The sequence below is a fragment of the Aptenodytes patagonicus genome, chromosome 12, assembly GCF_965638725.1.
Source record: "Aptenodytes patagonicus chromosome 12, bAptPat1.pri.cur, whole genome shotgun sequence".
Lineage (NCBI taxonomy): Eukaryota > Metazoa > Chordata > Aves > Sphenisciformes > Spheniscidae > Aptenodytes > Aptenodytes patagonicus.
In genome coordinates this window covers 13686907-13713027 of record NC_134960.1, presented here as the reverse complement: position 1 = coordinate 13713027, position 26121 = coordinate 13686907, and the positions used below count along the sequence as shown (strand labels likewise).

At 45.8% G+C, this 26121-nt stretch overlaps 1 protein-coding gene across 6 annotated transcripts in view; it reads right to left on the bottom strand.

Annotated features, from left to right (window-relative positions):
- The window catches only part of LOC143166037 (5-hydroxytryptamine receptor 4), a 152669-nt gene that overhangs the window by 48212 nt on the left and 78336 nt on the right, over positions 1 to 26121 (bottom strand). For 4 of the 6 annotated variants that reach the window (XR_012996360.1, XR_012996361.1, XM_076350043.1 and 1 more), the window contains exons 5-6: positions 15124 to 15277; positions 12540 to 13108 (exon numbers count right to left, since the gene is read on the bottom strand). Coding sequence is in view for 4 of the 6 variants with exons in the window: in XM_076350043.1 (XP_076206158.1) it covers positions 12540 to 13108; positions 15124 to 15277 (723 nt within the window). In the remaining 2 variants the exon portion in view is untranslated. Of the gene's footprint in view, positions 1 to 5811; positions 5836 to 8996; positions 9063 to 12539; positions 13109 to 15123; positions 15278 to 26121 lie in introns of those variants that run through there. The other 2 variants (XM_076350047.1, XM_076350045.1) reach the window with 2 other exon arrangements.

Here is a 26121-nt window from a genome sequence, read left to right as displayed (position 1 = left end):
GAGGGCTTCTCTGCTCTTGCATCCTGCATAGCAGAGTGTATAATCTCACCCCGCACTTCCTGACTCAGCCCGTATCTCCTGTTTGAGCTATCATGTACCTCCTGATATTTATAGCTCCCTGTGTCCTGCTCATGATCCTTCACAACTCCCAGTCACAGTATTTGTGAATGTTACACTAGAAGGCTGTTACTGTGGAGAAGACTGATGCCAAGTTGTAAAATCATGCCAGGGAAGTTGGAACATAAGTTTGATTGTAAATATTGGCAAAGCTTCATAAAAAATTACAAGAAAGCTCCTCCAAGAAATTACAAAACTTTTTTTTAGTTGTTATTGAGCCTAATGAGCTCCTATATTTTTACAGAAACCCCTTTCAGGTTTGCAGCTAATGAAATTCCAGTGAAAACCAAATTATCTCTTGACTAACATTAACAACACTAGCAAAGGGGAAGACCTAATAAGTGCTATACTCTAATTCCCCAGTCTGAGCCTTTTCCCTGGTACAAGATTGTCCCCCTGTACTATTTTTAACTACTTTGTCCAGTCTAGCTTTAAATGGCAGAATGAGATGAGACATCTGTATGTACTGTACATGCCATCACATACCCACTCTGAAGAAGAAACTGGGAAATAGGAGCAAAGGCACAAAAGAAATGTATTTAGAGAAGTAACAGAGGTTATTTCAAGGTCACTGAGAGCCCTTGTGCTGAACTGAATGCAAACAAATACACTTGTGCTGCCTCTGCTAATACTTTAGGGACAGAGGTGGAAGTTGTTTTCTCCTTTCTTGCACTCATCACCCCCACCAGGCTGCAATAAAATACTCTGGCTACTTACAAAGCCACACACTGCTGAGAGCTGATCGGCTTAGGCCGTGGTCCGGCCTGCCAGCTCAGTGCAGTGTGGTGTCCCTCTGCTCCCCAGCTGCCACCACCTGTCCCTCGCTTGTCCTAGGCACAGCTGCCGGGCGTTCGGGCTGCCTTTCCCCTCTGAAATTGTGTGGCACCCAGCAAAATGGTGAACTTGCTCCTGGCTGGGTGCCCTCAGTGCTAGTACAACAAAGCAATGGATTGAAAGCGAAAGGGCTGAGGACATCCCTGTCCTGGAGACCAGGTCACTCAACCAGCAGAGACCCTTGTCATCACCCAGTACGTCCTGAACAAAACAGGCTGCAGGTCTTCCCTGAACTCACACTTGCTTTGTGTTCAATACCTGTTCTTGAGCTAGAGAGGTTATTACAAAGAAAGCCAATCTTCAATCTTAAATTTCTAGTGGTAGAAAACTGCATATGATAATCTGTTGTCACGGCTTACGATTTTCACTGTTAAAAATAAACACTGTGTTTCTAAAGCAAACTTGTGCACTTTAAACTTCCAGGCCTTTCCCTTGCTACACATCTGTGCATTAGACTTCTGTACCCAAACAGACACTGACCTCTCTACCTTCTCTAGTACAAGATAAATAGTTCATGTGCCAGGACTATATTGTTACAGCCTCTTTTTGAAACTTTTAATCACACTTCATTTTTTCCAGCCTCCTTCCGGAGCGTGGGACCCCACTGCCAGCCCTGCCTGGGCTGGGTACGTGGGCAGCACTGGCTCCATGTCTGCGGGAACGGCCACCTTCACCCTTCAGGCTCAGTATCAGGTGGGAACTGATGCTCAGCATCGAAGCCTGTTTCACCCTGGCCTGTGGTCTGAGATTGTGTTCAGCATGCCAAGAGGCACAGCCATAAAGACCATGTTTCTGTAACTCCATGGAAACATTTTCCTTGTGCTCAGTTAACCAAGTAATTCAGTGTGCAGAGTAGCCCTATGCTGCTCGCTCTTACTACTGTTAGTCCTCTAATCTTGTACTATCTGCATATGTTATCAGCAATTATTTGTTTTTCTCTAGAGAGGAGATTAAAAGTAAACAGCTTATGGCCAAGACCTGTTCCTTAAGAATCCTGACTACAAATACACCCGCTAGAAGATGGTAATTTTGTTATGATTTACAAACTATCAGGGCGATCTAATTAATACATGCCATGCTGATGTAGGTACCAAGTCAAACGTGTCACACTTCTTGCAAATTGCAACCTCATAAAATTAGTTTGGAGAATTGAGATCTACTTTTCATAATCTCACGTTTACCAGTGGTATGGACATTACCCTGTCTTTTCAGATTTTTTGTACCATATTCTATGTCAAACAGTCTGAACACTATCACTTAAGGACATTGTTCTTCCTTCCCATTTATCTTTGGGTGCAATTTTGTGCCAAACCCAGATCCTGGGAATAAGACAGAGGCAACCTCAGGATACCAAGCTGCTGATCCACGGGGTTACGACCTTGAAAAGCCCACTTGCCAGCTAGCGGGAAATACTGCACTGCAGCCACTGCCCAGAGGGGAAAGGTGAGGTAGGAAGCACAGGAACCAGGCCTGCGAGGTCTTTTGGGAAATGGGGACAATTTCTGTTTCTCTCGATGTTCCCCGATGGATGCAAAATCAGCAAGATGGGGGAGAAAAGCCGCACTTTATCTAGGCAGTGTGGTCAGGTATCGACAAGACCCGAAGCAGTTCAGCTCTGCTTCCGGTTTCCACAAGGGACAGAATTAAGGACAAAGTGGGGCTTTGTGGGGTCCTGAGGCAGTTTCCTGCTATCACAGTCATACCATATAATGAGATGATTTTTGTAAATTCATCAAGCTTCAGCTTGTTAGAAATTAGACGTTTTCCCCCACTAGTCTCACTAAGAGGTTGTTTCAAACCATCACTGCCGTGATGGCTGGAAACTTTCATCTAATTCCATGCTTAAATTTATTCCTGGCCACTTTATATCCATTTGTTCTTGTGACAGCATTATTTCTTAGTTTAAATAACTCTTCTCCCTTCCCAGTCTTTATCTCCCCAATGTATTTACAGACAGAAATCAGATCCCCTCTTTTGCTAGACGACACAAGCCAGCCGTGCTCAGGCTGTGGTATGGAGCCACGTGGTGCCGTTCCTGCCGACACGGAGAACTGATGCTTGAACTGAAACTATCGGAGTGGAAAACATCTTGAGCAATCTCTGGTTGCATTGCCCATTGAAGGCAATACTCTTTGTCACCCCTGAAGTCATCATTTTAAAATTGTTTTGGTTTATTTCATGCCTTGGGACAGAGAGCTCTCACGAGGTTTCTCTCCTCGGCATGGCTCTGTACCACAGTGGGAAGAGCAGCCTCCAGAGTGACCCACGGGGCCACCTGCTCAATACCCTTCCAGCAGTGCTCATGCTGTATGGGGTAAGCTTTTGGCCATGCCAAAGTCTGTGCCTGCAGACTTGTAATGGGGAAAGTGTACAAGACTGGTGAAAAGGGCTGCCAGACAGCACCCAAGGATGTCAGCATGGCTTATCCAGGCACATGCAGCTGATGAAAAATGACACTACTGCAATTTAAAGTCAAGTCTACCAACAGATTTATGTCTATTAAATGAAAAATTTCATTAGCTTCTCTTGTGCCTCTTGCTAAGCACTGGAAGGTCTCTAAGGACAGAGCCCTCCTAGGCGCAGAAGAGGACGTTCCTTCAGGTCCTCCAGCCACCGCAGAGCAATGCAATAATGTGCCTGCAGGGTACAGTCAGCTGAGGGTGGCTGCCCACAGGCCTGCTAATCAGAGTAATTTAATCGCAGGAGCATGACGGTTTGCATGCAAACATAATGTTTGCATCTATTTGCTAAGATGAAGCAAAATAAATCCCTACCATCAAGGACAAAAATCAAAATCCCAGCCCAAACATATACAAAGATATTAGCTGCTCCCTAGCAGTACTTCATCAGCTTCTCTGAAAACAAAAATTATTTGTGTCTCTCAACAGGGAGTTTCCGCTAAAATCCTGTCAAAAAGAGGAATTACATAAAGAAGCAAAATTTGCAGGGGATGGAGATGTCAGGGGGATGTCATCATTTGTTGTGTTTCTCAAGCTTTTGCTCAGAAACTTCCTAAAAAGAACTTAGTGGTAATGTGCTTTATCAGCACATTCACAAAGGGGTGAAGTTTTTGCCTATTGGTCCCATTAATAAGGCAACTGCTGGAGAAATTACAACACACGTCCTACAGCTCAGCAGCCTGTAATTGCTCCAAGTGTCACAAGCGCAGCAAAATATATGCTGCTTACATTGTGCCTCCAAAATGACCTATGGAAATCCAGTGTGAAACAGCAAGCAATGAGGCAATGAGGGAAAGAGCAGACCAAGTCCGAATGATCTGTCTTGGGGCTAATGACCTTGTAGTGAAGAAGATGATAACATATGTCAAAGCTCTGATCCATCTTGCAGGATCATTAAAATTCCCAGGCAGTTCCTGCCAGTCAGAAATTTTGACCCTAATGGCCTGATTTTGCTCTAAATAACTGTATAGCTTTAGACAGTAGTACTCTGCCACTGGAATTCTTTTCCAAATGATACTTTAGTGATAAGAAAAAATCACAGGACATCTACAGAAAAATCCATCCAGTTTGTGTAAAGGGGGAAAAAAAACCTTTTAGAAAGGGTATTCATGTTGTAGTTAGTGCTAAAATAAAATAATAATAATTAAAAAAGAACAATTTTAGATCAAAGACCTGCATCCCTCCTGTTTAAAAACTGAGTCACAGTGAAGATTCACTTCCACATCAATTTCAAATTTGGTCAAACCAAGCTAAAATAGCATGTATGTTATTGATGTTTTTTGTTCCCTTGCCTTCCCTTGCACTTTGTTTGTGAGTTTTGTGCACCCAGGTGCCTACCTGCTGCTTGCCTGTTTCTCCTTAAGAGCAAAAGCAAAAAAAAAAACTTCCAGAAACTCTGGAATAACCAATAAATATTGGATTTTACCCTTTCAACTAATTTGGTGGAGCCTCCAGGCAGCCTAGCAGAGTGAATGAGGAATGCAAATAGCTGGCTTTGAAGCTGAGGGCAGTCAGGAGGCCTTGAGTTTGAACCCAAACCTTAATCTTTCACCTCTGGGCCAGCTGAAAATCAGAGCTTTTTGTGAGTTTGTCCAAGCAAAGTTGTGCATGTACTGAAATATCTCATTTTCTTTTTTTGTTTTGGTTTTTGGGTTTTTTTGAAGCAGCACTGAAGCCCTTCCTTGCCCAGCCTGGCCAGTTGCTGCTGCAGCCTGGAGCTGAATTCCAGGTTCTCACTACAGCCCTCACGCACCGTACTCTTTCCAGCACCACAAGCAGAGCAGGGTGTAATACCCCCTGATAACACAGCCTGTGAACATCTCCTTTTCAGAAATAACTTCTCTCTGGTTTACATAATTAGTCATTTCCATGAATCCATGCATGTGTGTGAGAAAGAAAGAGAGAAAACAGAGACAAATATTTAGCATCATGTAGCAGCAGCAGACCTGGGCTCAGATTCCTCTCTGCTGCTACTGAAAAGGTTTTTAGGGACTTGAGCAGGGAGGACTGAGATATTGTCCTGGCCGTGCCCAACCTGTCCCCCCACGCTCGCTGCCACGGTCCCTCCTTTCTCCAAAACACCTCTGCCAGTGCCAGCGGCCACCACTCTGTCCCACGGGAAAACGCAGTAACGAAGGCGTGTGTCCTCCCCGTCTGAGGCTAAATGCACCTTCGCCGATGAAGCACCTGTGCTGGGAGGGCTTTCGGCTTGCCAAACACCAAGGGACGACTCTGCCCCAGGAGAGCTGGAGAGGAGGCACGTGAGCAGAGGACAGGGAGGCTGTGCAGGCCAGGCTGTCGGCTGTCAGCTCGGCTGGGGTGGGGTGGGGAAGCCCCACTGCTGGCAGGGGGCTTTCCGACCCCCAGCAGCAAATGTGTTATTCTGCCTCAGGAAGCTCTGCAGTCTCTCCGGCTGTCTTAGTGCCTAAGGAAGGATAAGAGATAAGAGGAACAGGAGGAGACAGAACAGGAGGAGATTTTTTACTTGTAAAGCCAGATCCTTGAGAGAGACCTGACAGTTTCATCAGAAAGCAGCTCTGAGTAACTAACCTCTGTGTTTTCTAAGTCAAGCCACAACTGCCGCCCACAAAATCCCACCATCGCAGGTGGGACAGGATTGCCGCTCCATCCATGAGCACAAGCGAAATGACCCACGCCGGGCACTGAACCTTGCTGCATGATTCAGCCCAGCACAGGGAAACCAGAGCACTCTTTAACCCATCTTGTGAAGCCATTTCTGAGCCCGGGAGCTTGGAAACAGCCGGAGGATTTGTAACACCACAGCCACCAAATGTGCCCATTCCCCTGAAGGCAACTCTGCAGGAGAAGGGGGTGGTGCGTGGTGGCACAGGGACACCTGGCCAGCCAGGATTTGACCTGTGAGGAGGTGACTGAGCACTGATGGAGTTAATGACCTTGTGAAATTAAAGCTGTCAAAAAGGCATGGTCATTCAAAATCATCTATGAAAAGACACAAATTGCACAGCAGTGGGCATATGGGCATCCTGATGTGTATTTGCTGTAGGCAGTACCCAGGCTGCTGCTCAGGCAGGGGGATCCTCCATGTCAGGGTGTCAGGGAGACCCCCAGGAGCAAGGGAAGCTGGGGCTCTGAGTTGGCAGCCTAGCAAAGCCAGGAAGGTTTCAGGATGGCTGCTCATCTTTGTGAAAAGCTATCTCGTAGACAGAGGGGGAAAGTCTCTTTAACTTATTCACTGTTTTAAAGCTGCATAAAGTAATGCAATGCCATCAGCCCATCCATCCCGCCTGTATGTAGTGGCCTCTAGCCTGGCTCCAGGAAAAGGCAAGGAGAAAGGAAGAGCTCCTACCTTTGCCTTTATGGACTGGAAGTGGCAACACAAAGCTAAACCCAGGTGCGAATTCCCCCTCAAGCTCTGACCCTCCTGCCAATCCCACATGTCAAACCCCTGCAACAGGAGGGTCTGGCTGCATGGAGCCGGGGCAGTGGGTGCACTGGGCACCCGTGGAGCTCCCCTCACTGTGCAGACACCGCCGGCACCGCTACAGGTCTCCCCTCAAATTACAGCAGACATTTCACAGTATGCATGTGCCAGGAGGGGCTTCCAGCTCAGAGCTGGGGCAAGTCTGTGGGAGGAATGTGTAGGAGACTGAGCCGTGGGGCAGGACCACCCCTCTGCACTCCTGTTGGGGAAGCATCGCCGACAGGCACACATCACCTCTTCCTTCACTCCACGGCAGCTCTGACCTTCTCTTCCCTACAGCCAGGGTGGATTTATTTTTATTCCAGATCTGTAAGCCATGGATTTGCTAAACTTCTAAAAACTGGAGACCCGAGTTGCTGAGTTGCCTGTTCCAACAGCAGCAAGGAAGCACTGGGGCTCGCTGCGGTTCGGGAGATTTACTGGCACAATTAGTCATGTTCCCTACAGGGACCAATAAGACTCCACAGCAGTGCTCTGGCATTGAGTGCCGGCTGCACGCAATGAGTTACTGCATACTTCTCCAGTTTTGTGCACCTTCAGAGTGCTGACATGAGTGTGGGCTGAGCAGGTTATTTATTTAATTTTGTATTTATGAAGACAATGAACTTCCAGCCCCCCAAGCTGCATGCTTCTTTTTTTTTCACTTTGTTTCTCTTGGCTCTTCTAAAAGGAAAATCAGGATGTGTTTTACTTTGGAGAAATAAAATTGGCTTCAGCTCTGTCTGAGAAGACCTCTCTGTGATGGAAAATGAGTAAATAAACCACTTGCTATAGCTTTCCCTGAAGAGACTAATACACTGTACTGTGCTGAACAGTGCACTTCTGAGAGGAAATGGGGAATATACCAAAGCGACCTCCTTGACCCAAACGTTCCAGAGTTTGTCTACTCCGATCATTGCTCAATTATATTTTACCCAAAGTCATCTTCTTCACTGTGGCAAAATTTCAGAACTTGTTTTATCCAAGAATTCAGGCAATGCTGATCTGGGTTCCTATCCACTTGTGCAGTGCAAGACTTTAATGATTCATGAAGGCATGAATTTGTTGTTTTGTGTTGAATAAATTTCTATGCATGACAAAAGATATGCAAGCAATATGTTTAAAGGGGAAGACAGCATTTTTCAGATGATTATGGCATTTTGCTTTCAGTCTTGTGGTGCACAGAACTCCTGAACACATGCTACAGCCATCCAAAAACCCATCTCTATTGCAGTTAATTATTGTACTAATTTTTGCCATACGTTAGTTGAGTGCTCATTGTAAATTCTCCTATCCACTCATTAGTCAGAATGATTCCCGAGTCCTTTCAATGAATGATATTCCAAACCACAGGTTATTAGAACTATGAATTGCAAATATTTATAATGAATTACACAATTTGTGCTGCAACCAGAGAAACAAACCTTTGTATATGACATGTGAGTTGCAATCTCAGCCATTGAAAAATGAATAGGGCATGAATTTCAGATTGTAGCCACACCTGCAGATTTCAATTCACCATTTGCATGTGTCCTGCCTGAATTTTCCAGTTGATGGTACACATCAGAATTGAAATAGGTGAATATCCAAGGGTAAAAAAAAAGGGTTCTGGCAATTCCTACACTTGCAGAAAGCAGACTTGGAAAACAGGCAAATAAAAATTTTCTTTCAAAGCTGAATATTTAGTTCTAATACTCTTTCCCATCGTACACATAGATCCAGCTCTAACCAAATCCTATCTCCTCGCTGTTCATGACATCTTCGAAACACGTTTTGCGCCACATCTTATCCTGCCCAAGGGATGGGTGTCTCTCACACTAGCTGATGTTCAAGAACAAAATGGGTGACAGGAACTCCTTTCCCCATCTTCTGGTTCATGATTTAGGGATAAAGTGGGGTGGTTGCCAGGGGATTAAGCAAGCTGTGGTCACCCTCATATCATGGTTGAGCCACTGTGCAGTCTCCTCCCTCGCCCCATCGCCACTGCGGTTGCATCTGGCCCCAGGTGTGCTGTAAAAAGTCTCTCCCTGCCTGGGTGACCCAGAGCACCAGAGTCTTCACAGATCACTTGAAAAATAAATTAAAAAAAAATAAAGAATGATAACTGTCTCCCAAGCGGTCTCTCAGTCTGTGTGTGGTGAGGGCGTCTGCCTCTTCTCACTGCCGTGTTTTATCGCACTCTGCTCCTCCTTCTTCTTTTTTTCCCATTCCTAATATAAATGTGAAAAATCCCAAAATGGGAATGTCAGAACATTTTGACACTAAAGTTATCAGAAGAAAAAAAGAAGAAATGCCTTCCCTCCCTGCAAGGTACTCTCACAGGTCAGACGCATCCAAGAGCAAGAGCCTGAATTTTAACTGTGACAAACATATTCTTTGCACTTGCAAACGCACCGGTGAAATGATTGTGAGCAAGGACAGAACGGTTTGGACAGGTAGGGCGGAAGGAAAGTTCAGATATTCTCAAGATTGGAAGTAGAGCGGAGTTAGAAATTCCAGTCCTACTGTCAACCACTCCTGACTCCTTTTGAGGCTAAATGACTCATGTCAGCTTAATACAAAATTGCAAGTCTTTGTGGTTTTGGGGGGAGGAACTCTGCCCTAGATTCAGCACAAGGTCTGTCCTGCTCTTCACTGCTCTCCCTGCCAGGGTACAAAAAGCAGCTATAAAATCCCACTTGCACAACTTCCCCATTTGCAGAAGCTCTTGGTCAGGAAGAAACAACTTTGAGGTTGGAAAAGAAGTGTGTGAACCAGGTCCAGCCCCTACGCAGCTTCTCAGTTGGGTTGGTATGAAGCTAACCTGTACAAGAAGGTTTCAATATTTCAGCTGCTGGGCACAAACCCCTTGTATTTCCATGCTAGTAAAGCAAATGTATGTTATACCTTGAGAGAACCTGCCTCACTGAATTTCTCTTCCATTCATGCTGAGTCCAACCTTTTTTGCATTTAAGAGAGAAGCATTGAAGAAATACAAATTCCTCAAGTGAGGTTAATTGTCCAAAGACTACAGTTAGTTGGTTTTCCTTTAATCCCCACACCTCTATCATCATCAGTGCATAATCTGGACCAGGGAAAGAAGTCACGCTTTTCTCATCAGTTACAAAGCTGAGGAAAACAGAAAATTGCTCTCTGAAGTGCTGATGTGCAGAGCCACATCCCTCCGGCATGCGGAAGGAGGAGGGGATGCGGCAGCAGGAATCAAGTGCCTTCTGCAGAGCTGGAGTGATATGGAAAGGCAGGAGGTAATCTGATTTACGCTTGTAGCATGTTGAAGAGAGGTAACGTGCTCTTATCCGTAAAAGTACTCATAAAAGCTAGAAGTGGACAAGATGTCCTGTGGAGGTTTGGTTCTTATGGGGCCTTTTGCAATGGTTGTCACATCTAGATTGACAGGATTGTTATACATCTCCATGGATAACTTTTATGTGGGAGCAGAGTGGTACAAGTGGGAGGGAGAAGCTGGAAATGAGGAAAGCCTGATCTGGTGGGATCCACCATTAACTGCAGCCCACCAGAGCCTCCTCAGTTGGCCGAGGCGGCCAAGACCATGGCCACCCCTAGCTTCGGAGGGGAGGTCACTCTTCACATTTGCTTTGGCCATCGCTGGGACATCGATATGTCTAAAAAGTGTCTCAAAACGGGGAGTTTGTCAGCTCAGGGACACTCAGCACAGAATGAAGGAAACCCCCAGCAGCTCAGCCCTCCTGGAGGTGTGCAGAGCCTCCCTGGCTGCTCGCTCTCTCGGGAGCCCATCTCCACCACCCAGCATCCCCAGGGCAGTGCTGGCTTGAGCCTGCCTGTCCCACAGGGCACAGGCAGGACGATGAGGTCTCACAGGAAGATAACTTAGTGCAAAAGCAGCAAGACAACTTGGAGACATGAGGAGGCACCGGCATTGCCATCTGCAACACTTGGAGGTCAAACATCAGCATGGACTGAAGCAATTCACCTTCTGGGCTGACGTGCTCCCTGCCCTCCACATCTCAAACACACACCTAAGAGAGGCTTCCTGTCGTCTCTCTGCCTTGTATACTTAGCAAAAGGTATCTTGTTGCTGTGCTTACTAGCCAAAATAGATGCCCCCCTCTCCTTCTTTGTGTCTAGGCCACCAGGCTGGCCCCATGGTGAGAGCATGGAGCCACCCCGGTTAACCAGGGATGGGAGAGAGCCCTCCCTCCCCTTCTCCCCAAGCAGGGATGCCTTTCCAGTGTTCGCCCCTGCAGCTCCCCAGCCAGAGGTACCGTCTCGCTTGCTGCGGGATGGCACGCTGCGTCCAACAAGGGCTGCTCTCTCAATCCCCCTAACTGCAGCAGAGGAGCATCTGGCTTATTGCCAGGAGCATGGCTCCGATAGAAATACAGGCTGAGTGTGGCACGCATCCATCACAGACAGAGGGCTCTGGGACCATAGCCCCCAAACAGATTTAATCAGCAGGAGAGAAATAAGTTGTAATGTCCTTCATGACTTAAAAAGCTTGAGAGGTCTGTCTCAAGGTTGTGACAAGCCCTGCCCCATCTCCCATCCATTATACGGCTCAGGACTCTTTCCAAAACTTCAGAGATCATTGCAGAAGAGAGCTTGGGGCAAACCAGCAGATCAGACTCAGCTGGGAAGTGCTCAGTGTCTGATTTAGTCTCAGATGGGTTCAGCTCTGAACACAAATATGGTTACCAACTCCTCATCCGCTTGTGAAGAGCCATGAATCCATCTACCAAAAGAACCAAATCTCCTCTAGACCGTTGCATAGAAACACCTATGGGTTTTTTTTTTCAGAGATTGCAGTTTGTTCTGATATTACGGGAGATAATTGTTCTTCCCTTCCTTCCTCCTGTGCTCTGCCTCCCACCTCTCTGCTCAGTGAGGAGAAGACAGCAGAGGGTGCCTCATACCACAGAGCCCTCCAAACCTCTCTGTACCCCCAGAGTGCACAGCCCACACATTCTCTTTTGCAATGAACACATTGTGGTACTCAGTGAAGGGTGGGGTGTGTGAGGTGTGGGGTTCAAATTCACTGGGACCCCAAACTGCCAACAAGCAGGACTATGTCCTGTAGCTCATGTGAGGCACGCTCAGCTCCCAGGACTCCCGCAGAGCTGGGTGCTGCTGCCTTGCACAGGGGCAGGCTTTGGGTTACAGTAAAAGGTAGACACCCCAGCATTTTCTGAGCTGCTAAAACACAATGGCAAGTATAACTCCTCCCAGAGAGCCACTGAAGTGCCCCAGCAGGGTCAAGGCATTTGGGGAAGTTCATTCTTTGCCTTTCATTAGTTCAGAAGATACAGCAGTGGCTGGTGGGGCCACAAAGGAAGAACCTGAGAAGGGGCAATGGGGGTCATGATCCCTTTGCTAGAGAAGACAGAGTAGGCAGCCTCCCTCAAGGTGCTCCCCATTGGGGTCAAGTTGTTCCCCTCAAACTAAATGCATACACGACTTCTGCGTTCTCCCAACTCATTCCTGAACATACCTCTGGAGAAACTGCGCATGCCAACACTTATCTGTTATCTACAAACCCAGTTTTTTTGAGCACCCTAAGGATTTCTGGACGCTTCTCTTGCCCTCTCCCTTTTTAAACATTTAATCCATCAGGTTTCAAATGCAAAGCGAAACCAATCCTTTACGAAAACTCTAAAGAAGTACTCTTTCTAGTGACTCCAGGCATTTTTCATCATCCAAGAAACACTCACCTTAGTACATGAGTTGATCCATTTATTGTGGTAGTCGAACAGGGGACTGTCTGCCCCAAGATGGAAGGCCTTCGGTATCGCTCATCACCACAGCACAGGATGATGAGGAAGGCACGTCTGAAAGACTTGTTCAGGAAGGCGTAGAGGAAAGGGTTCAACCCTGAATTGATGTAGCCCAGCCACAGGAAAGCTGTCCACAGCTTCCCCGGCACCGTGTAGTTTATGAAAGGGTCCACTATGTTTGTGATAAAGAAGGGGGCCCAGCACAGGCAGAAGCACCCCATGATGATGCACAGGGTCTTGGCAGCTTTGGTCTCAGTCTTCATGCGGTGCGTGCTGTGCTGGTCCGGGTGGTGCTGCCGGCCATCAGTGGGGGCCCCTGCACGCTGCAGCACCCGGATCTGGCGGGCGTGCTCCCTGGCTGTGACGTAGATGCGGTAGTAGGCCAGCACCATCAGGAGGAAGGGAATGTAGAAGGCCACCACGGAGCAGGTAATGGCATATGGCTTGTTGACCATGAATATGCAGTAAGTGGAGTTGGAAGCCTTGTTGAACTGCCTTTGCTGAATCTGGGGCAGGAGGAGGAAGGACAAGGACAAAGAAGGAAATTCAGCACTGCTCCTCTGATACCAGCAGTCTGTTTGCCAGGACACCTCACCACTGCTTTCCAGTTCTCTCTCCTCCCTCCCCTCTCCCATCCGTGGTACCTGCCTTACCCACTGCTGCCTCTCCTGCTTGTGCTGACACCATGGGTTCTCCGGCCCTGCTGGTCCCTAGGTCTGCAGGACCAGCCCACGTTGCAGCTCTAGCATCCTAGAGCATGCCTCAACCTGGCCAGTGAAAATCAGCCTAACTCCCCAGTTCAGACACAGTGAAGGGGAATAACTTCACTTTCTGCCATGCTTTTTTGCAGTGCTCGCTGCTCTGTTCATCGGGGTGTGGTTTTACACCAAGGATGCACAAGTTTCACCCCGCCGAGTCCCACAGGGGTATTAAGGAAGGACCAGGTGGACAGGGAAGGGACTGGGCTGCAGCATCTGGGGGGCAGCTCCAGGCTGGGGATGACACTGAACTTCCCAGGCACAGGGGCTGTGGGCAGCAGCCCGGGCAGGAGAAGTCTGCAGGTGGAGTCTGTAGGCTGAGATCTGGTCAATGACTTGTGATGAAAACTGAGACAGCAGAGGAAGAAAGGGTTCTTGCATGTGAGTTTGGGGAGCAGGGGGCATAACTGGGAAGGACAGGATTTCTCTGAGGCTATTCTTGCTACAAAGCAATGTCGTTTCAGGTCCATCAGGCCCATAATTTCTGGTGTTTATTCCAATAAGAGAATAACCCTGCCTCTTATTTAAAACTATAATATCAAATTTATTTAATAAATTATTTAAATTATTTATTTAAATTTATTCATTTAAATTTATTTATTTAAATAATTTATTCAACTGTTTATAAACTGGGCAAGTAAGGAAGTTTACCTCTAAAATAAACTATGAAGCATTTTCACTAGGTGGTGTTTGAACCTCGTACTACCTCTCAGCATGCAGCTACTGAAATCTGCACGGTGAACGCCAGCAAGTTACAAGGAAGGGCAGGCCTTGCACTGGTGTTTAGAAAGTCTGGTACAGACAGCTGGGTGTCGAGTCTTTTCTGAAAAGGCGGGGGCAAAAAGTCAGTGGAAGAAATCAGATACCTGACATGGTTTGTTAAATAAACAAAATGCACCTCCCTTTTCTACCAGCTGCATGTCCTAAAGGTGCTTGTCTGGAAGCAATTTTGGCTTTATCGCCTTGTCTAGAGGCTTGGCAGCTTGCACCTGTTATTCTCCATGAGCCAAAAAGTATTCATATCTCCTTGGCTGAGACTTGGCATAGAAGATGCCACATCTCTTTAAACAAGCTCTTCTAAATAAGGTGTTTTCACAGTTTGCCATTTTTTAATTACTGCATCTCCAGATTGGAAGGAGAGCAGATTTGCAGCTCTTAACTCCTTGCCCTGCAAATGGGATCCTGCAAGTGAAGCCAGACTGTGGTGAGGAAAATTGACTCTTGCTGAAATGACTTGCACAAGGGAACTTCATCTTCTCCCCCATCTTTAAGGCTCACACCAAGACAGGGGATATTGATGGGACTGGCCCAAAGCATCACCCCTTCTGGGGAAGTTTGGGTTTCCTGGCTCTCCAAACATCGCTAGCACAGCAAGGAAGGACCCTCGGGCTCAGACGGCGGTGGCCAGCACTCTCCAAGAGCTGCAGAGGCCAAGGGGAACCGAGGACTCCCGAGGTGCCCGTTGGGAGCCAGCTGGAGCTTGGCATGTTTTCAAAGGACTACTCACTGAACTGATTAGTAGACGCAGGTAAAATCCTCTCCCAGAGCCACCACTGTCTTTGTGACAGTCCTTCCAGGACAGAGTCTTTTCAAACCCCCTTAAAGACACCCTCCAGAGATTCAGCAGCCCCTGTGCATCAATAACAAGAAGTTTCTCCTTCAGCCTCTCTTGCCTTCTTTTCTCTGAATATTGCTTTTTAAAGAAGAATATACAGCACCGAATATATTTGATACCAGGTTGGTGTACCTTCTTAGCTACTCACCAGATCAATGATGCCAATGCTGTTCCAGCCTTGCATGATAGGGAGGAAAGAAATAAAGGTTGGGATTACCCAGCACCCTCCAAGCATTACAGCGATGCGCAATGGAGTCATCTTGTTCCTGTAAACCAGAGGCTGGCAGCAGATAGCATAGTACCTGCAAGGAGAAAAGTGAGAGAACAACCATCATCAAAGGAGACTTCCAGGTCTTCAAAAAATAAAACTGTAAAGCATTTTCTCCAGCTTGTTTCTCCTGCCTTTCAAAATAGAGAAAAAAATGAGTCTATAGCCTATTTCCATTGACTGCCTCTCACACAAGGAGCTCAGGATATTTTCACAGCATGAGTAAATAAGGTTTCATAGTGCCTTGCAGGGGAAAGCCAGTATTTTCTGTTTTACAGCTAGGGAAAATGAGGCACAGATTAATGCTGTGGTTTGTCTGAGGTCACAGAGCAAGGGAGTGACTCGATATTCAGCCCTCCTCTCCCTCTGCACTTAGTCACAAAGCTCTCTGCACCCTCCTTACCACAATGAATGAGTCCACCTTCCTTCCATTTAGCCATAACTGAGTAAATGTTGAGGTTTTCCTAACTGCAATGGACGTTTATTTTGACAAGACTGCAAAAGCTGTTATTGCAAATTAACAAACTGTTTCAAAGCTGTGAAAATGTCAGCAAAATGAAGTGTGTTTTTCTGCAACCAAGCTCCCTTTCTACATCCCAGGAATCAGCCTCTTGTCTGGCTGGGCTTTAACCTTCTGCCACAAGGACAGGGCAAATGTCTGCGCGGGGCTTCTAGTCTTTTCACCATCAAGGGGACGTGCCCTGCACTCTCCTTCCTCCTCCTGATCCATCCAACATATTCATAGTACAACAGGTCCCTGCTCTTAAAATAACAACTAGCTATGAACTAAAAATGTCTTCTCAAAGAGATAAGAAATCAACTCTTCTGTCTGATCCCTGTGCTACCCACCTGCTAGCAGATTTCTGCATCAGGAAGGTGTATCAAACCTAAAACTGGGAATCTCATTGCTCTGAAATTAATATATGCCCATAAGCATAGCAGATCAGCAACCATATCACCCTCTTGCAAATTTTTAGTGGTCCTGACCTGACAGTCTGTCTCAGGTTCCCAGTGAAATATTTTTGATCTTTAGATTTTTGGATTTCAGCACACTTCGTAGAAACAGGCCAGTACTGATGTCCCCACTGCTGCAACAGGGAACTGGGGTCCAGAGACACAAAAAGTGCCCGTAAATTCTCAGGTCTTCTAAATAACTAAATATATCATTCAGCTATGTGCCTGATGAATATATTTTCTTAGTGAATGAATAATGATCATCTGGCAGATGTAGCTTCCAGATTTGGTAAGCACAGAAATTATGCAATATGGTGCCCCACAGGATATGAGCACTGCATTGAAGAAGTGGCCACAGTTTCAGTAACTATTTATAAAGGGAATGAACGATCTCTGCCAGAGATTTTTTTGAGTCAAGCCTCAACATCAAGGTATAATGTGTACATAGAGAGAGCCTCACTGCTGAATGCCTATAAAAGTCGATTTTATGAGGTCAGTAGAATCATGAATTAGAGACATTAAATTAATAAACACACACTAAAGCTGGACCACTAACCTGAGGAGTAGCCTGTGAGAATTTCTAAGTGCCAGCAGCACATTAAAATAATAAATATGCGAGTGCACACATACACACAGTTTATGTGTATGTATTAGAGAGATGTCTTTGAGGTATGCAATTTATTTCATCAAGATGTGAGTGGGAACCAAAAGTTTTGTGTTAAACAGGCACAAAAATCTAAGAATTTCCAAATTTTTTAAGACTTTTTTTTAAAAAGTCATGTGGAGTCAATTGAATTGCTTTATTTTGATAAAATCAGATGATATATTCCACACAAAGGGTTGAAATGATATCAAAGTGTCAAAAGAAAACATTTTTTAAAAGTCTCTTTGAAACAAGATTCAAAATGTCACAGGGGAAAAAATGTTGAAACAAGCATTCAACTACTTCAATTCGATCATTTCTACATTCTCTTCTGGTTTCCTGTGTGCATGAAAATCAGCCTGTTCCTCTGAAACGTTTCACTTTCAAAGAAACGATATATTTGACAGTAACTGTTCTTTTAGAGCATTGGGTGGAATGTTCCTCTTGTGGAGCTCATACTAACAGCCATGGCAGTCAGTGGGTCTGATTCCTGTCCCTACTAACACGGCCCTCACATCCCTTCCACGAGGGAGAAAGAGAAGCTGAATAATTTACAGGAACAGGATTTACTTAGTTTTGGAGCTTGCCTTCGTTGGATCACAAGTTGAACAAGCGAGGGTATCCAGCCTCGAAGATATGCAAAACTCAACTGGGTAAGGCCCTGAGTGACCTAATTAAAGGAAGACAGATAAGTTTGAGTTTGGCCCTCTTTTGAGAGGAGGCCTGGATCAGAGACCTCCAGAGGTCCTCTCCAACCTACATTTTTCTGAGTCTATCAGACAATGAGGACCATCATGGTCAGATTTCAATATCTTAATGATTTCAGAGGATAGAATAAATATCTCCTTTGTTCCTAGGATAACTACCCTCCTCATGACAGCCACAATGTGTTTGTGTAACCTTGTCCTGTGTTGCTTGAGCTTATTGCATTTGGATTTCCCCCTGTTCTCCAGATTTCCTTCCCCCAGGAAATAAAGTGCCCTTTGAATTCAAACAGGTGGTTTTGGTTAATGTTTTTGACTGCTTATTAGGACAGATGGTGCTTCTCTTGGCATTACGTGCAACTGCTCTTCTGACTCTAAACACAAGAGAGGTATATCTGGCATATTTAATTGTTTGCTATCTGAGAGACACCTACTGGAAAGGGCTACCCAGTGCTGGACAGCAAAGGATTCCTTTGACATGCCTGATGGCAAGTTACTGCAAGTCACAAGAGACTACATTTATTTGCAGAAAGGGCAAAAGAAGAAATTCAATAAATAAATGGGAAAGAAGAGCCAAGACACCACTACCGTTTCACAAGTTGTATAAGCAAACAGAAAAGGAAAACCATGATACATTGCTAATTAACTACAGCAGGAAAACAATTCTTCCAAGCAGTTTGAGTTATTACATTTCTGTACTTCTATCTCTGCTGCAGCTGACAGCATTACACTGACTTGTACATGCTATTAAAGGCCATTAGAGTAAAAATTATGCCTGTAAAAATGACATCTTAAGCTCCCATATTTCTTCCCTCCCAGTGATTCAGCAGCAATTTTCCTCCACTTACATGTCAAAAGATTATATATATATATTTTTTGCTAACTGCTGCTACCGTGACTTCCCTTGTGTTCAAAAATTCGAGCTGGGTTCCTCCTGCTCTACACCGTTATCGGTAACAAGGTTCCGCAATCAGAGTGTGGGTGACAATTTTGCCGGTGGCGAGGGAGGCAGAGAAGCACACCATCCACTTTTCCATATCTCAGCAGGATTTCCATTCAATGGCCCAGAGAGTCAGATAATAGGAATCTGTGTATGTTAACAGAAGTCATTGAAGTCACACCAATTTTTGCAGTAGTTGGTAATTTGATGTATGTGATGGTTTGGGCATTTAAGCAGCTATTTATTCACTGAGAGGAAAGTAATTATATCTCTAAGATTATCAATAGTTTTAGTCAAAAGCTGAAATAAAGACATATTCTTATTCTACATTTCTGCTTCCTTTCAAGCTAGAGCTGTTTTCCTGTGCTCATAAAGAATATCTATTATGTACTGGTATGACAGTGTGATGGATGAATATAAAATGTAATACATACACATGATTAATACCATGTCCAAGTTTAATTAAATATTAATTCTTACTATTATCAGCCAAGACCCATGTTTCTGCAGTTCCTTGAAAATGTTAACTTCCCCTTTACCTACAGCAGAGCAGATGATGCGAAACACATCCTCTCCTCCGCCTCTGTTATGACATTCTTCGCTGAAGGGAAAATACAAGAATCCCTTCCTGGAGCTGTAGATCTTCCAAGTAGCTCCATAAAGCAAAGGTTATTATAATACTTTTCCTTTCCCATATCAGACATTTGCCACATGAATGAATCAAGTGCTAACATTTTATAGATGGCTCAAAAGAACAAATCCATACCTCTTATGGCCACTGCAGATATGTCCAGTTATCGAGGAATTGTGACCTGCCCAGCATCACTTGGTGGCTCTGAGAAACCCTGCAGTGGCCAGACTCTGTCTTGAGGAACATGAATGCGATGCTCCCTGGTCTTCCAGTGGAAGTTCCAGTGATATGGATGTGGGGGGGGACACCGATTAGTGCCAAGTGGATCAATTCCCAGAAGTGGACCTCATGTATTACAAACACTTTCCCAGCATCTCCAAGGGGATGCAGGTGCACCTCTATTACGTTCACGAAAGCTATAAAAAATGCTTCAGTGCCCCAATCTGTGGGGCAATTTTTCCTCCATGATCCTACATTCATCACCAGCAGGAGCTGCCACAGTCACATGGAGGAGCCTTATATACACAGTGTCCACGAGCTGTAAGAGCAAAATGTTTTATCCTTTCCCGACAGGACTTGCACTTTGCCTGCCGGTGAGCTCCTCTTTACAGTCAGTTGCTACACATAAAACCAGAAAGCAGATATAAATGCCTGATGAACTGTACATCAGCAACACATTTGTACCTAACAGCCTTCAGCATTTTGGGTAGAAAAGACATAATACCACATTCCTCAGCAGCAGGATCATGGACAGCTTGCCTAATGTTAAACTTGAGTATATGTGAAGACAGGAGATGGCAGATAAGAGGGAAGCTGTGAAGCCAGAGAGAAAATAGACAGAAAATGAACCTCAGTTATATTCTTGGCTTGTACAACTGAATGCTGAATCTGCTGTGCTGGTCCAAGGCTTTCGTGGAAATTTAAGTGTTGTAAATCATGGGTGTTTCCTGTTGCCATTTTGAGTGTATGAAAAATCCTACGCATACATGCACACACACGTATGCACACTCCTTGTATCATACCCTGCCTTTCCTCCAGGAAAAAAATAGAAAAAAAAGCAATTCTTGAAAAGCACATCAACTTTTAAGTGACGACACCTGTTCTGTAGTTATTACACGTTTATAGCTTTTAGGTTCTTGGAGACGAGAAAAGAAAGTGGAGGGACTGAGAAAGAGCATTGCATTTCAACACACTGGTGACTTAGATCTAACAGCAACGTAATTTACCTGTGGTCCATGGCAAGGACGGTTATTTGTGGTAGTGACTATCTGCATACTCATCAAGCACCAACATGACGAGACTCCAGTTGTGACCGGGATCTGTGGTCAAGACTGAAATCAAGGGTCCAAGAATCTAGATAACCAACTGGGCCTGTAACGTTAACATACACTAATTTCTGTGGTTAAAGAGAAGCAAGCAGTGATACAGCAGCCAGGACATGTGGCCACCCATCAGCCTGGACATCCAAGCGCCTCCTCAAGCCCATGGTGGTGTAAAAGCTGCCCTGGGCACATCTCCAGAGAGCAGCCCTGGAGTCTGCAGCTCCTGCCTCAGGATCACTGATGCTCTAACCACACCACTGCTCCTTCCTTGCCTTCTGGGCATTACAGAAATATAATTACTTAGCTGTATTAGATAATTCCTTGCCCTTGGACAAAAACTAAAGTATCCCCCTGGTTTGCAATACAATTTTATTTGAACTATGGGTATGTAGACACTACCCTAACAGAAGCTCCTTAGATATCACAGACAGACAAATACACACCCACCCTTACTAAACAGACTGGTTCTGTGGGTGGCCCACATTTAAAACCATTTGGTGTCATGTGCATGTATAAAATTATATACAAACCATATGTTTTATCATCACTGGGGCCAAAATGAGCTGAGGAAAACTTACTGAATACTAATACTGGATAATGTTTTACCCCCCCTTAAAGAATCTAGAAAAAAGAAGACAAGAGACTTTGGCCTCTTCAGGGATCTGCTTGGTAGAGTGCCATGAGACAAAGCCCTGGAAGGAAGAGGGGCCCAAGAAAGCTGGGTAATATTCAAGGATCACCTCTTCCAAGCTCAGGAGCGATGCATCCCAACAAAGAGGAAGTCAGGCAAAAACGCCAGGAGGCCTGCGTGGATGAACAAGGAGCTCCTGGACAAACTCCAACACAAAAAGGAAGCCTACAGAGGGTGGAAGCAAGGACAGGTAGCCTGGGAGGAATACAGAGAAATTGTCCGAGCAGCCAGGGATCAGGTTAGGAAAGCTAAAGCCCTGATAGAATTAAATCTGGCCAGGGACGTCAAGGGCAACAAGAAAAGATTCTATAGGTATGTCGGGGATAAAAGGAAGACAAGGGAAAATGTGGGCCCTCTCCAGAATGAAATGGGAGACCTGGTTACCTGAGATATGGAGAAGGCGGAGGTACTCAATGACTTTTTTGCCTCGGTCTTCACTGGCAAGTGCTCAAGCCTCACTGCCCAAGCTGCAGAAGGCAAAGGCGGGGACTGGGAGAATGAAGAGCCGCCCACTGTGGGAGAACATCAGGTGCAAGACCAACCAAGGAACCTGAAGGTGCACAAGTCCATGGGACCCGATGAGATCCATCCGTGGGTCCTGAAGGAACTGGCGGATGAAGTTGCTAAGCCACTATCCATCGTATTTGAGAAGTTGTGGCAGCCCAGTGAAGTTCCCACTGACTGGAAAAGGGGAAACATAACCCCCATTTTTAAAAAGGGAAAAAAGGAAGACCCGGGGAACTACAGGCCAGTCAGTCTCACCTCTGTGCCTGGGAAGATCATGGAGCAGATCCTCCTGGAAGCTATGCTAAGGCACATGGAGGACAGGGAGGTGATTCGAGACAGCCAGCATGGCTTCACCAAGGGCAAGTCCTGCCTGGCCAACCTAGTGGCCTTCTATGATGGAGTGACTACATAGTGGACATGGGAAGGGCTACAGATGTCGTCTATCTGGACCTCTGTAAGGCCTTTGACACGGTCCCCCACAACATCCTTCTCTCTCAACTGGAGAGATATGGATTTGATGGGTGAACTGTCCGGTGGGTGAGGAATTGGTTAGATGGTCGCATCCAGAGGGTAGTGGTCAAGGGCTCAATGTCCAGATGGAGGTTGGTGACGAGTGGCGTCCCGCAGGGGTCCATACTGGGACCGGTACTGTTTAATATCTTCATCAATGACATAGTGGGACCAAGTGCACCCTCAGCAAGTTTGCAGACGACACCAAGCTGAGTGGTGCGGTCAACACACCAGAGGGACGGGATGCCATCCAGAAGGACCTGGACAAGCTTGAGAAGTGGGCATGTGTGAACCTCATGAGCGTGGCCAGCAGGTCAAGGGAGGTGGTTCTCTCCCTCTACTCTGCTCTGGTGAGACCCCACCTGGAGTACTGCATCCAGCTCTGGAGCCCTCAGCATAAGAAAGACACAGACCTGTTGGAGCGGGTCCAGAAGAGGGCCACGAAAATGATCAGGGGGATGGAACACCTCTCCTATGAAGAAAGGCTGAGAGAGTTGGGGTTGTTCAGCCTAGAGAAGAGAAGGCTTCGGGGAGACCTTATTGCAGCCTCTCAGTACTTAAAGGGGGCTTATAAAAAAGATGGCGGCAAACTTTTTAGCAGGGCCTGTTGTGACAGGACAAGGGGGAATGGCTTTAAACTGAAGGGGGGTAGATTTAGACTAGATCTAAGGAAGAAATTTTTTATGCTGAGGGTGGTGAAGCACTGGCACAGGTTGCCCAGAGAGGTGGTGGATGCCCCATCCCTGGCAACATTCCAGGTCAGGCTGGACGGGGCTCTGAGCAACCTGATCTAGTTGAAGATGTCCCTGCCCATGGCAGGGGGGTTGGACTAGGTGACCTTTAGAGGTCCCTTCCAACCCAAACTATTCTATGGTTCTATGAAGAGGGTGGGAAAACTGTGGGTGCTAGTAGCTCTCTCTGAAAGTTAGGGTGCAACAACCATGCCCATACAGGCTCTGTGCCTGTATGTGTCTGCTGAACCATGCCTTAAACACCAAACTGGGAATGATTCATATCTGATTTCCTGAGGAAAGAGAGGCCAAAGAAACGCAACAGGAGAGAGCCAAACTCCACTAGCTGCCACCACAGGAGACGCTGCTCTTAACCCAACACTTGGGAGGAGGCTGAGCCCAGCAGAGGGGCTCCCGGGGGCTGCCTCCCCAGGCAGCCAGCTCAGACGCTGAAGATACTGAACTGTATTGATGGAAAACTCTTGTGGGCAACAAGGACATTTAGTTCAGAAGCTTCTTCTCGCAGGATATAAGTTACATATAAGGATTTGGCTAGTTTGGAAAATCCCCTTCTTTGTCGTTTTGGAGCTCTATGCTGGTGTGCTCCACAAAACCCCCATCTGGGTGTGGTTTTGCACATTCCTGCTCTCCCTCAGTTGATCCAGACTGGACCAGAGTCTTCTGCTGAACCCTGACCAAGCGACGAAGTCTAAGGAGCCAGGATCTCAATTTATTTGTGCCTGTGTGAAATTAAAACAACGCTACTGGCTTTGCTGATATTTCAGTGAAACCAGATTCTGGCCTCCACATAACCAGTTTTTTACTTTTTTTTGGAGAGAACAGCTCTTTCTCTTTTCCTTTTTCCCACTGAGCAAATAAGCCATGGTCTCTGACTATGCCAAATAAAACAAAGTTATGCATCGGTGGTCCAGAAAAAAAAATGTCCTAAAATGATTATATCTAACAAAATTAAATTCTTATTAGAAAAACAACGGCCTGCTGGTGTTGAGATAATTACACTGAGAAAAACGCTGAAGAGAACAGTTAATTGGAACTGGATAAATTTAGCTAGTAGTACAAACAAACGTATGTTGCCAAATGAAGATAGAGGACTCCTTCATGGTCCCCGTGCGGGTCGGTGTGTGTGGAGGGTTATTGGAAGCAACAGTGGCAAAATAAATTACCATATTTCTAAAGGGTTTGTAAAGATTAATAAAGGACAGTGCATCCCTCAGGCTGTGCCATGACCATCTGCTCTGTTATTTTTCTTAATGCTCTTGGACCTGAATTCTGCAAATCCCGTGTTAGTTTTCTTGCCGAGCTGAGTGCCAACAGGGATAACTCCGCAGTTACGTGTCGTGTCTCGCAGCCCTCGTGGACAGTCTCCATTTGCCCTTGCTCAGCCCCTTCCCATGCTGCCTCTCTGTTCCTCCACCTAAGCACTGGGAGCTGTACGAGATCAGACACCTTTCCAGCTGAAAAGGGCATGGGGGATTTATGGCCTGGTTCAAAACTATAGCTGGAATTTGTGTTATATAATCAGACTGCTGACTGCCTAATCATTACTTACTGATAGCTATTTAAAACCTAATAAGTCTCCCAACTAATAACCTCCCCCCGCCCCTGGCCATCCAGCAGATGTTTCACAGAGCACAGCTGGGCGCAGCTGCTTTCTCCCTGTCCTTGAGAAAGGCATCATGCTCCTGACCTCGAGCTCCACCATGGCCCAAGCATTCTTTGGTGAGCCAGTCAACCCCCCTGTGCCTCGGCTGCGTTGGCTGTAACACCATGCAAAAGAGTCGAGCACGGAGAGCGATGCGATGCAGCATCCGGAAACAGGGGCCAGCAGGCAGGGCGGGCAGAGCCGGCGACCACCCGAACCAAACCACTCCTGTGCCCCCTGCACATGCTCTCACACCTGCGCGCCCTCCCACCCCCTGCAGGGAGAGGGCTTCTTCTGCAGACAGACTGCCGCTGCAGAGCACCGAGGTTTGGGAATCTCTAAAACATCATCTCTCTCAAGGGATTGTGCTAATTTGATGTCTGAACAGTACATTAATGTTAATTAATGTTTGTAAATGGTGCAATGAGCATCTGTCACTCTGGTGCTCCAACACTCTTTGGATACATCTGCTTTGCTTTAGCCTTTATTTAGCAGTGATTATGTGGTATGTTTGAATTCCAGTAAGATTAGTGTTGAATATACAAACACAGAGTTAGGTCTGTTTTGTTGCATGTTACATAGCAAATCTGCAAATGTTTTGAACACGCCAGGCAAACAGTCTACCTAGTACCCAGCAGAGATGTAGACTTGGAGGAAAGCTTCACAGGCTGGGATGCAGCCAGGAGAGCTGGAGGAAGAGGAGAGAGGGTGCAGGATGCTCTGGCTGCATGAAGAGCAGAGGTGCCAGATGTGCGTCTAAGCCCAAGAATACAGATGTGTAGGACCTGTTTGTTTCTTTGTTGTTTTTTTTCCCCCAAGACTTTGAGAATTAATTGCATTGCAAATTGTACTGCAAATATTGGAGAAGAAAATTGCCTTTCCTGACAGGTTAACTCTATTTGGAGACTCTATCATAGCCACCTGGTCTATTTATATGCAGTGCAATTAGTTTTATTGCATAGGCACAAAGAATGGATAGATATGCATGAAACATGCAATAAATAAATAATTCAAGGGTAAATCTTTCTTTTATATTAGAATACCAAAGAGACGATGAAAAAGCATAACCCAATGACAGCAAAATTTGGATTCAGTGAGCCCTGAGGTACCTCTGATACCTTGGAAAAACACTTCTTCAGATGAGACTGAGAGTGTCTCTAAGTCTCTGCAGTACTTTGCTCCCTGTGTCTGCCGGTAAGATCAGTTTATCCTGTGGTGATTTCTCCAGATTTTCTCAAATCCCTTTGAGAATTAAAGCCTAAATGCTTTTTTTTTTCCCCCAGAGGCAGTAATGGAAATAGATACAAGATATTATCAAATAAAAGCCTTTTCAAGCAACACTTTCTGAGAATGTTGAACAGAATGACTTTCCAAACTGAGTCCTGAGGATTAGATTCTTTAAAAAAGTTGCTTTAAAAAAACCCACAGTTGTATGCCCTGAAATAAAACAGAAGGCAGGAAATATATGAATCACAGAAAAAACACCAGCTAGAAAAAGCATACTCCCATAAAGTCTGAATGAACAGAAGGGCAACAGCTAGCAAAATTTAAATAAAACACTGTGAAGGAAGCAGTGCTGTCA